The 11,157-nt window shown below is 39.9% G+C and overlaps 2 protein-coding genes across 2 annotated transcripts; one reads left to right on the top strand and one right to left on the bottom strand.

The window, feature by feature from the left end:
* Positions 1-845: 845 nt before the first annotated feature.
* LOC149702870 (uncharacterized) lies at positions 846-5,524 on the bottom strand. Its single transcript, XM_089866785.1, has 4 exons — positions 4,834-5,524; positions 4,543-4,774; positions 3,776-4,105; positions 846-2,938 (listed from the first exon to the last, which is right to left on the bottom strand). The coding sequence occupies exons 1-4, from the start codon at positions 5,304-5,306 to the stop codon at positions 2,669-2,671; spliced, it is 1,305 nt and encodes a 434-aa protein (XP_089722911.1). The 5' UTR covers positions 5,307-5,524; the 3' UTR covers positions 846-2,668.
* Positions 5,525-6,337: 813 nt separating this feature from the next.
* On the top strand, positions 6,338-10,578 carry Ost48 (dolichyl-diphosphooligosaccharide--protein glycosyltransferase non-catalytic subunit Ost48). Its single transcript, XM_089866784.1, has 9 exons — positions 6,338-6,543; positions 6,903-7,013; positions 7,076-7,266; positions 7,345-7,439; positions 8,189-8,282; positions 8,354-8,499; positions 8,577-8,724; positions 8,808-8,928; positions 10,126-10,578. Exons 1-9 carry the CDS (start codon positions 6,399-6,401, stop codon positions 10,386-10,388), a joined length of 1,314 nt encoding a protein of 437 aa, XP_089722910.1. The 5' UTR covers positions 6,338-6,398; the 3' UTR covers positions 10,389-10,578.
* The last annotated feature ends 579 nt before the right edge of the window (positions 10,579-11,157 follow it).

Genomic DNA, 11,157 nt, shown 5'->3' with positions numbered 1-11,157 from the left:
TCGAACGGGTATCCGGGTCCTTGGCCAAGGTCTAAAATTACCCGAGGAGAGCTGGACGAGTTCAAATTAGACTCGAGGACTCGACAAGTACACTTTTCCAGGGCTCGGACTCGGAACGCGTTTTTATAAGATTCGAACGGGTACCCGGGGTCCTTGGCCAAGGTCTAAAATTATCTGAGGAGAGCTGGACGAGTCCAAATTAGACTCGAGGACTTGGCGAGCCCACTTTTCCAGGGCTCTGACTCTGAACGCGTTTTTCTAAGACTAGAACGGGTACCGGGGTCCTTGGCCAAGGTCTAAAATTACCCGAGGAGGGCTGGACGAGTCCAAATTAGATTCGAGGACTTGGCGAGCCCACTTTTCCAGGTCTCGGACTCGGAACGCGTTTTTCTAAGACTCGAACGGGTACCCGCGGGTCCTCGGCCAAGGTCTAAAATTACCCGAGGAGGGCTGGACGAGTTCAAATTAGACTCGAGGACTCCACGAGTCCACTTTTCCAGGGCTCGGACTCGGAACGCGTTTTTCTAAGACTCGAACGGGTATCCGGGTCCTTGGCCAAGGTCTAAAATTACCCGAGGAGGGCTGGACGAGTTCAAATTAGACTCGAGGAGCCCACTTTTCCAGGGCTCGGACTCGGAACGCGTTTTTCTAAGAGTCGAACGGGTACAAACAAAGTTTGACGAAATAAGAACGTCACTTGTCAGCGATCCTCGCCTATAAGTGCCGACTACCCCGTGTGGCAAGTGGTGACTAACTTCAAATCCACCCTCCGTCACCACCTGTAACAACCTCAATTACTGAGGACTCAATAAGCATTGAAACTCATGAAAAATAGAAACAAATGGTTTGCAACTCTATAGCAAAACTTTTATTGCGTTTTTTTTTTTTCAATTTCCATGTTTCACTGGTTTTTAAATAAGGCTGTATTTCCTTTTTTTCTTAAAAGAAATCGCCACAGGGATTAAAAATTTAAAAATAGGTCTTAAAATCAAATGACAATGTACAACTTAACATTTTTGTCAAAGCTAACTGTTAAAACCAAAAAAATAATTAAGCCAAAACTGCTCTGAAAAAAGGTTTGACGGGTTAAATTGTGACTGCTACTATTTATTGGGCTTCAGTTTTCATCTCCTTCGTTTAAAAAATAAGTACTTTATATACGTTTCTTCAACCAAAACATTTTCGGATTAGTTTTTTTGTTTTTTCTTTAAAACAACTTAAAAATAATATTTTATAATATGACCAGATTTGTTTTCTCGGGTTGGTTCTCGTAACCTATTAAACACGTTTTTTCTAGAGACCCATGGTGATTGTTAGTGCTTGGAAGTTTAATTATAAATAGGAGTTACAATTTTTGGCCCCCATTGATTGCCCCTGATAAAAATGTAAAGATATTGCTATTTTTTTTAATCCTGTCAGAGATATATAATATATACATAATTTTTCGTTTAGGCCAGTTGGAAGCTATCGTTAAGTCACCAAAAACTTTACAAGGGGGCAAATACGTTAAACTATATAGTTTAATAGCATTTAAAAGGTCTTTTATGCAAGGTTTTATTGGGGGAGGACGCGTAATCTGAGAGAATTCGGCCCGCTAGCTGTGGAACGACTCAAGTCCGGGGGGACGCTAGAAAAGGGGGGAGGAATACTCGGAAAAATGGCGGGCGCATCGCGCGATCTTCCAGATTCGTCTGACGTAGAACGGCCGCCATTTTTCCGAGTATTCTTTCCCCATTTCTAGCGTCCCACCGGACCTGAGTCGTTCCACAGTTACCCATCAAAAAAGTGGTTTATACAAGGTTTTATGCGGGAGGACGCGTAATCTGAGAGAATTCGGCCCGCTAACTGTGGAACGACTCAGGTCCGGGGGGACGCTAGAAAATGGGGGGAGGAATACTCGGAAAAATGGGGGGCGCATCGCGCGATCTTCCCGATTCGTCTGACGTAAAACGCCCGCCATTTTTCCGAGTATTCTTTCCCCATTTCTAGCGTCCCACCAGACACTAGTCGTTCCACAGTTAGCCGGCCGATTTCCCTCCGATTACACCCCCCCCCCCATCATCCTTGGGAGGACGCGTAATCTGAGAGAATTCGGCCCGTAATCTGAGAGAATTCAGCCCGCTAACTATGGAACGACTCAGGTCCGGGGGGACGATAGAAAATGGGGGAGGAATACTCGGAAAATTGGCGGGCGAATCGCGCGATCTTCCTGATTCGTCTGACGTAGACCGCCCGCCATTTTTCCGAGTATTCCTCCCCCATTTCTAGCGTACCACCCGACCCAAGTCGTTCCACAGTTAGCGGGCTACACATCCTCACCCCATCGCCCTTGGTTTATGTCCCCTAAAACCTTATCAATACCTGTTTTTGCTAAAACCGATTTTAAATTTATTTGGAAGTGTTTTGAATAAGAATAATTTGACTTTCGATAATTTTAATATCCAATTACCGGAAAAAACTTAAGTGTATTTGTTTTTAATTTGGAATTATTTATTTTAACTTTTGTATTTAAAAATGGCAAGAATTATTTGTCAATAACTCGTCAACCTATGAGACTCGAGTTGGTTTACTGGTTTTAGAGGAAAACGCGTTAATTTTGGAAGAAAAAAAAGGAAGCGTAGAGAACTACATTAAAAATCAGGAAGTTTAAATTAATTTACAATCAATTTTACTTCCTGAATCTAAAAGGTCGAGAATTGACTGCCAGTTTCATGGAACGCATAGCCATAGCCCTATTAAAATGACGTTGTGTTTTATTGACTTCACTCCCTGTAGAGCTTCCCGATAAGTTATCATCAGAGACACCGCTAACTACTTCGATAGTGGATAAAACTCCTAAAAGAACGGCCAAAACTAGAAAGGCAATTATGAAAAGGGTATAAGCGTGGACAGAAGTTTCTGGCAGTGATTGTAGATCGTTTAAGAGATCCATTGCAGGCTAAAACAATGGGGGGAAAAACAAAATTAACAAACCAATAACGCCTTTGAAGATAACACAGGGTTCATACAACTTTTGGAAAACAAATTTCCCTGAGATTTATGGGAGGTTTTTCCCCATATACTTCCCTGAGTTTTCCAGGTTTTTCCCCTATATGTAGTATCCCATGGAGCAAATGTTAACGATGAAGGAGGGGCAAATAGGACTATAACATACTCAAAGGACATCTCCGTATCTCTAGTAGAACAACAGTTATGAGCCTCCAAAGTATAGTGTAATGTTAATCCTATGGAGGGAATGTTCACGAACATTTTGCTTAATTACTCGGCTGTTGTTTGTCGTAGCCATAAGTTTTTAGTATGGTTGGATGGGGGGCAAATACGACTATTACATATTCAAAGGACATCCCCATATCTCTAGTAGAACCAGATTTATGAGCCTCCAAAAATGGGTGAAATGCTATTCCTATGGAGGGGGTATGTTCACGAACATTTTGCTCAATTACTCGGCCCCTATTTGTTGTAGCCCTAAGTTTTTAGTATGGTTGGATGGGGGACAAATAGGACTATAACATACTCAAAGGACATCCCCGTATCTCTAATATAATCAGAGTTATGAGCCTCCAAAGTATAGTGTAATGTTAATCCTATGGAGGGGATGTTTACGAACATTTTGCTTAATTACTCGGCCCCTGTTTGACGCAAATTTCCCTGATTTCCCTGAATTTTACTAAAAATTTGAAATTTCCCTGAGGTTTTTCTCAACTATTTATTTCCCTGATTTTTCGAGGTTTTCCTGGTTTTCCAGGTTTGTACGAACCCTGATAACAACATTTACCTTATAGTCTGGATTCAAAATTAGCGACTGCTTGATGTACAATGAAGCCTCGTAATGGTGGCCGTAACTTTTTAATATTTGACCCAGAGTAAAATGACGAAAAAAATCGTCAGGATGATTTTGAGCTTGTTCTAATGATTTTCTAATTAAAAACGCCGCGTCTTCCAGATATCCTAATAGGAAAAGTATCCTGCCCAAACTAAGTAGCGCATCTTTATCATTAGGATACTGCTTAAGAATTCTACGGAAGCATTCGATGGAGTTTCTCGTATCACCTTTAATCCTCCAATAATTACCAATTTGGTATAAAGTATTGCGGCTATTAGGTTTCTGCAAGTAGCGTAAAACTTAGTTATAAACAAATAATTAATAATAACAGAAGTGAGATGAGACTAGAAGTAAAGAGCTCTAACATTGGTAATAGATCCTGGCACTAGCGAACAAATTTGAGGATTTTATCATGCCGCTTCCATCGCGCCTACACTAGAGAGAAAAAAATTGGTCGAGTTCCAAAAACATTTCCTAACCCCTTCCTCTCAACCTAAAGCCGCGGAACACGGAGGAGGCGGGTGCTTGAATCTAGTTCGGTCGTCTACCGACATGAGCGTCTCGCGTTTTGGAGGGGAAATTCTGAAACCGCCACCAGAGGGCCAACCGTTCGTGTGTTATCAAGAATATTCACTTTCGCCAAGTGAAGAATTTGGTTAGCTCAGTACTTCAGTACTTCTAGTCTCATCTCACTTCTGATAATAATTATAAAATTTTACATCTTTCATAGATTTTTCTAAATGCTTTTCAACTGCTTTAATGTTGACATCTCGTTTGGAGTTTCCTCCTTTCTTCTGAAAGTACTTTATGACTTCTGGTTCAGGTAGACTAGGATGATTGTGCCTATTGGCAACACCGGAAAGTGAGTCGTACTCTGTGAAGTTAACATCTGGACTACAAGATATCCGACTATTTGCCGTTGCCGTTGAAGGTTTGTATAAGTTATTACACCTACACAAGAATGAAATGAGCTACTACCCAAATTAATTAATTAAAATGGATAAACGCACTTTGTTTTTTGACCATCCGCCTGCGATACAGACTGTTTCGTCATAGATGAATCTATAGTTTTAGATTTAGAAGCCAAGCCTGGAAGAGTCTCAGCCTCGGGGCATTGAGTTCCTTCATCTTTATTGCTACCATTCTTAAACCATAAACCCCCTTTTTGTAATATTGTGGATACTACTATATCAAAAACCGTGTCTCCAATATTGTCGTTATTATCATTATCTTTTTCTCGAAATCTTTTATGTTCTTCGTTTTGATACAATTGACCTAATTCGTTAAGCCTTGGACTGGTAACGTCATAGCGATTAATTAAGTCGTCTCTAATTATTGAAGGCTGCGGATCGAGACCAAATATTTTACCATCTTCTAGTCTCAGTTTCCAATGTGTAGATGATTTTGAATTGCAATTTAATATTTGCAACGATACGATATAAAGGGAAATATAGGAAATAAATGGCACTTCGCTGATAGGCATGTTTGTTGATTGACAAAGGGTTACCTTTAAACTGTTTCAAAAACTGAAACCTGTCAAAAAAAAATACACGGAAACCAAACCAGCCGGTGGCGGCTTCTCAATGGCAGATGGCGCAAATGTCTCCAATGTAAGTTAGTAGATCAAAAATAGACTTAAATAGTTTTACAAGTCCAGCATTGTTTAGTCTTTGTACTTGAATGATATTTTACTCTACAGATACAAAGACCATGGATAAAGAATGCGCGTGCGGAAATTTGTTTTCACGCTATAGGATAGGCAACTCCCTATCTCGAGCCACAGCTTATTCTGTATATACTCTGCTACAACATCGGTTGTCAGCACGCGCAAACCTAGGTCTCTATGTAATCTAGCCTTGCGCGTGCTGACAAGAGACAAAAAACTTCAGGATCTTCAGGATTTAAAATCGTTTAAAATATCCTGAAGTTTTTTGTCTCTTGTCAGCACGCGCAAGGCTAGATTACATAGAGACCTAGGTTTACGCGTGCTGACAACCGATGTTGTAACAGAGTATATACAGAATAAGCTGTCGCTCGAGATAGGGAGTTGCCGATCCTATAGCGTGAAAACAAATTTCCGCACGCGCATTCTTTATCCATGCAAAGACCATAGATGAGAGTAGATAATTAGATCAGGGTTGCCATATTGGGCTGGAAAGCCGCCAATTGGGCTTCTTCTCTAAAATATTGGCTGGAAATAAAAGGGTTGGCTGTGGGCTTGTCGGGGTTTTTCTTTGGCTTTCTGTACTTAAAATACCGCCAATGGGCCAAGGTCATTAGAATGCCCAAAAAAACTGAAAAATGGTAGTTTCAAACCTTTTGAGCAGCTTATAATTCGTCAATTTATGATTAAATAAAATGGTGCATATTTCACGATAAATTTTTGGCTTGTTTTTGGGCTGGATTGTTTAGATCTTTTAGTCAGTTTTTGGGCTTCTTTTCGAAATACCGATTGGCGGTTTATTGGGCTTGTTTCCAATTTGATTTTGGCGGGCTGAAGGTTTTCAATCTGGCATCCCTGAATTAGATAACTTGCCGGCTTATTGAAGAAGAACACGTCGTCCAACGTTTCAAAATGAAAGATCTAATTAAAATCGTGTTTTTAGCAGTAACTACGATATTATGTTCGAATTTAGTTAATGCTGGAGGTGAAACGTTGGTTTTGCTGGATAGTTTAGCAATAAGGGAGAGTCATTCCATATTTTTCAAAACCTTACAAGGTAAAAATTATGTTTTTCGTTCTAAGCCTTGGTTGAAACATAGATTGAAAGCGTGTGAGAAGTTGGCTTTTAATTCGAGGGAGGGGTTGGACATATCATGTCTATGAAGTGCAATTCTTATACTTAAAAAAAAATAATTATAAAGATGGGAAGTTCCCGTTAGATTTTATAATTTCATTTGGTCTAATCTATTGTAAAAGTTAATAAATTTCGGAATTTCTGATGATTTAGGGAACTTAATTACAAAGTGTCCAACCCCTCGGAGTGGTCACTTGCCCCGCGCCCCTTGAGTGGTCAAAACTTGGAGTTTTTTAAGGGATTTAGCTAAAAGATTGATTTATTAATATGTTTCATAACAGATAGGGGCTTTAAACTGACATTTAAGACTGCAGATGATCCTGGTTTAAGTTTGGTGAAATACGGAGAATATCTTTACGAGCATCTAATTTTATTTTCACCTTCTGTTGAAGGTAGAACCCTAATTAACTCATAAATTTTAATTAAAAATTGCTGACAAGTTATTATTATTCAGAATTTGGAGGCAGTCTAAATGTACAGGCTATTACAGACTTCATTGACAATGGTGGCAATGTTTTAGTTGCCGCTAATTCCGAAGTTGGTGATTTAATTCGCGAATTAGCTAGTGAAAATGGTTTTGAAATTGATGAGGAGGGATCGGCAGTCATTGATCACTTGAACTATGACACTTCAGATGAGGGAAAGGTTATATTTGTTCTTTAAAGTTTAATTAATTATTATTATTTCTTTCTGGATTATCTTAACAAGAGTTTTATATTTTAGCACACCTTAATTGTAGCAGATCCATCTGATTTAATTGATGCTCCTACTGTTATTGGTAGCAAGAATATAAATCCATTGCTTTTTAGAGGAGTTGGGTAAGATTGAGGCTTTTTTTTCATGTATTTCCCAGAGTTTTCCAGGGTTCCCCCCCCCTATATTTCCTTGAGTTTTCCATGGGTTTTCACATGTTTCCTTGAGTTTTCCATGGGTTTTTCCATGTGTCCTTGAGGTTTCCATGGATTTTCTCATGTTTCCTTGAGGTTTCCATGGATTTTCTCACGTTTCCTTGAGGTTTCCATGGATTTTCTCACGTTTCCTTGAGGTTTCCATGGATTTTCTCACGTTTCCTTGAGGTTTCCATGGATTTTCTCACGTTTCCTTGAGGTTTCCATGGATTTTCTCACGTTTCCTTGAGGTTTCCATGGATTTTCTCACGTTTCCTTGAGGTTTCCATGGATTTTCTCACGTTTCCTTGAGATTTCCATGGGTTTTCCCACGTTTCCTTGAGCTTTCCATGGGTTTTCCCACGTTTCCTTGAGCTTTCCATGGGTTTTCCCACGTTTCCTTGAGCTTTCCATGGGTTTTCCCACGTTTCCTTGAGCTTTCCATGGGTTTTCCCACGTTTTCTTGAGGTTTCCATGGGTTTTCCCACGTTTCCTTCCCCATATTTTTCCCTGAGTTTTCTAGGGGTTTTTTTCCATATTTCCTTGAGTTTTCCTGGGTTGACCCTATACATTTCCTTTCATTCATTGGGTTTTTCCCATATATTTCCTTGAGTTTTCCAAGGTTATTTCCCTGAGTTTTCCACAAATTTTGTTAAAATAATTCAATTTAACTTCCATAGAATTATTTCTGATCGTGAAAATCCATTAGTTTTGGAAGTTTTGAGAGCTTCCCCTACCGCTTATTGCTATAATCCTGATAATAAAATCACTGAAGTAAATATTAAAATTAATTCTAATTCAAATTCAACCCTTTTTTCTAAATTAACCCTTTCTTTTTAAAACAGTACCCTCATTCAGTTGGACGTAGCACTTTGTTAATTTCCGCCCTCCAGGCTCGTAATAATGCTAGAGTTGTATTCTCAGGCTCTTTGGACTTCTTCAGTGATCATTTCTTCCAATCTCCAGTTCAGAAATCAATCGGAGGAAAGAAGTAATAGTTCTGAACCAAGATTAGAAAGAAATTAAATTAATTAATCCAATTGAATTAAATTTGGTTACGTTAATCAGGTTTGAAAAATCAGGGAATTTGGACTTAACTATCGCTTTAACCCAATGGGTCTTTAAGGAAAAGGGTGTTCTTAAAACTGGTAATGTTAAACATCATAAGAAGGGTGAAAAAACACCACCCGAAGCTTACACTATTATGGATGATGTGGTAAATTATTAATTTAATTTAATTTAATTAAGTATGCTATTTTTTAATCACATGAAAAATTACGTTTTTTTTGCTTCTTTTAGGTATATTCTATTGAAGTTCATATCTTGAAGGATGGAAAATGGGTGCCTTATGACAGCACAGACTTGCAACTTGAATTTGTACGAATTGATCCTTTTGTTAGAGCTCCACTCAAGAAAAAGGGTAAATTTAATTTGGCATTTACCTTTTCAGTTTAAACTTAGTGATTGTCACAGGGTTTATACAACTTTTGGAAAACCAATTTCCCAGAGTTTTTCCGGGTTTTTTCCCGTGTATTTCACCGGTTTTGCGGGGTTTTTCCTCGTGTATTTCGCCGGTTTTTCGGGGTTCTTCCCCGTGTATTTCGCCGGTTTTTCCACGTGTATTTCGCCGGTTTTTCGTGGTTTTTCCCTGTGTATTTCGCCGGTTTTTCGGGGTTCTTCCCTGTGTATTTCGCCGGTTTTTCGTGGTTTTTCCCTGTGTATTTCGCCGGTTTTTCGTGGTTTTTCCCTGTGTATTTCGCCGGTTTTTCGTGGTTTTTCCCTGTGTATTTCGCCGGTTTTTCGTGGTTTTTCCCTGTGTATTTCGCCGGTTTTTCGGGGTTTTTCCCTGTGTATTTCGCCGGTTTTTCGGGGTTCTTCCCTGTGTATTTCGCCGGTTTTTCGGGGTTCTTCCCTGTGTATTTCGCCGGTTTTTCGGGGTTCTTCCCTGTGTATTTCGCCGGTTTTTCGGGGTTCTTCCCTGTGTATTTCGCCGGTTTTTCGGGGTTCTTCCCCGTGTATTTCGCCGGTTTTTCGTGGTTTTTCCCTGTGTATTTCGCCGGTTTTTCGGGGTTTTTCCCCGTGTATTTCGCCGGTTTTTCGGGGTTCTTCCCCGTGTATTTCGCCGGTTTTTCGGGGTTTTTCCCCGTGTATTTCGCCGGTTTTTCGGGGTTTTTCCCCGTGTATTTCGCCGGTTTTTCGGGGTTTTTCCCCGTGTATTTCGCCCATTTTTCCGGGTTTTTCCCCGTGTATTTCGCCGGTTTTTCGGGGTTTTTCCACGTGTATTTCGCCCATTTTTCGGTGTTCTTCCCCGTGTATTTCGCCCATTTTTCCGGGTTTTTCCACGTGTATTTCGCCGCGGTTTCCAAGATTCTTCCCATACATTTCCCCGCGTTTTACAAGCTTTTTCCCATACATTTCACCGCGTTTTCCAAGATTTTCCACGTGTATTTCGCTGCGGTTTCCAAGATTTTTCCCATACATTTCCCCGCGTTTTCCAGGTTGCCCCCCTCCATATATGGAGTAATAACCATGGGAGTGGTTTTCTTTAGTTGATGCACCACCTTCAGAGCTCAAAAATTTCCCTGATTTGTACTAAATCTTTAAATTTTTGATGCAGGTAATGAATACATAACCAACTTCAAAGTTCCCGATGTCTATGGCGTATATCAATTCAAAGTTGACTATAACAAATTGGGTTACACGCATTTGTATAGCACTACACAAGTGTCCGTTCGACCTTTAACCCATACACAATACGAGCGTTTCATCAAATCGGCTTATCCATATTATTTAAGCGCATTTTCAATGATGATTAGCGTTTTCTTATTCAGTTGCGTCTTTTTACATCATCGCGATGGGGGTAAAGATAAAACGGAATAAATCGGGGTGTGATGTTTTAATAGCTTGAAATTAAAACATTCTATTCATAAATTGAGAGAGAAACAACTGGTACATTTCATTGGGTTATTATTAAATTAATCATCAAATTTTTTTGCAATTTTTGTTACGAGGTTTATTTGTACACTTGTCCAGTTTTTGCAATTAAAGTGTTGAATTATTAAAGTAAAAATTGAGTTGTGTTTTATTTATGATTTTAAGTTGAGAATACAGCTTATTCCCTTTCGCCCGAAGTTAGGCTTAGCTCGGGATTCATGGGGGTGAGTATAGTAACAGGAAGAAATTGGTCTGTCGTCCGCTACAGTACATATTTTTGGCTTATGTAGCAGACGACAGACGAATTTCTTCCCGTTACTCACCCCCATGAATCCCGAGCTAAGCCTAATTTCCGGCGAAAGGGAATAAGGTGATTTAAAGGGTTAGATTTGCATAACTCCCTTGCAGACCCTTTCCACTATCAAATCTGCGTTTAAGTTCTTTTAAAATCCGCCACTGCGTCTATAGTCTGCTACTACGAACTATCTCCTGACGTGACGTCACTTCACACCCTCCTTTCTGTCTTATCTCGGTTTTGGCGGCCATATTGGAAGTCGTGTGCTCCAGGCCATACACTACCAATATTGACGTCACGTCCCGTAGCTACTCTCCTCTCAGTACCACTCTATAGAGAGGTGTCATTTGGGAGAGGGACAAAACACGTTAGATAATTTACAGGGTCATATTGGTGAGTTGGGTAAGCTGAAAACCACCA

This window comes from Phalangium opilio, unplaced genomic scaffold (assembly GCF_054372755.1).
Source record: "Phalangium opilio isolate 3A_F unplaced genomic scaffold, DU_Popi_V2 ptg000017l_1, whole genome shotgun sequence".
Lineage (NCBI taxonomy): Eukaryota > Metazoa > Arthropoda > Arachnida > Opiliones > Phalangiidae > Phalangium > Phalangium opilio.
Note: the sequence above shows the minus strand (reverse complement) of the source record. Positions and strands in the feature narration are given on the sequence as shown.

Bases quoted from the DNA above. Each gene is read 5' to 3' on its own strand.
- Ost48 (XM_089866784.1), top strand. From the start codon at position 6,399: ATGAAAGATCTAATTAAAATCGTGTTTTTAGCAGTAACTACGATATTA. The intron at 8,725-8,807 runs GTAAATTATTAA...TGCTTCTTTTAG, and splicing joins ACACTATTATGGATGATGTG to GTATATTCTATTGAAGTTCA. The intron at 8,929-10,125 runs GTAAATTTAATT...TTTTTGATGCAG, and splicing joins AGCTCCACTCAAGAAAAAGG to GTAATGAATACATAACCAAC.
- LOC149702870 (XM_089866785.1), bottom strand. From the start codon at position 5,306: ATGCCTATCAGCGAAGTGCCATTTATTTCCTATATTTCCCTTTATATC. The intron at 4,775-4,833 runs GTGCGTTTATCC...ATTCTTGTGTAG, and splicing joins GCGGATGGTCAAAAAACAAA to GTGTAATAACTTATACAAAC. The intron at 2,939-3,775 runs GTAAATGTTGTT...CCATTGTTTTAG, and splicing joins TTTTGAATCCAGACTATAAG to CCTGCAATGGATCTCTTAAA.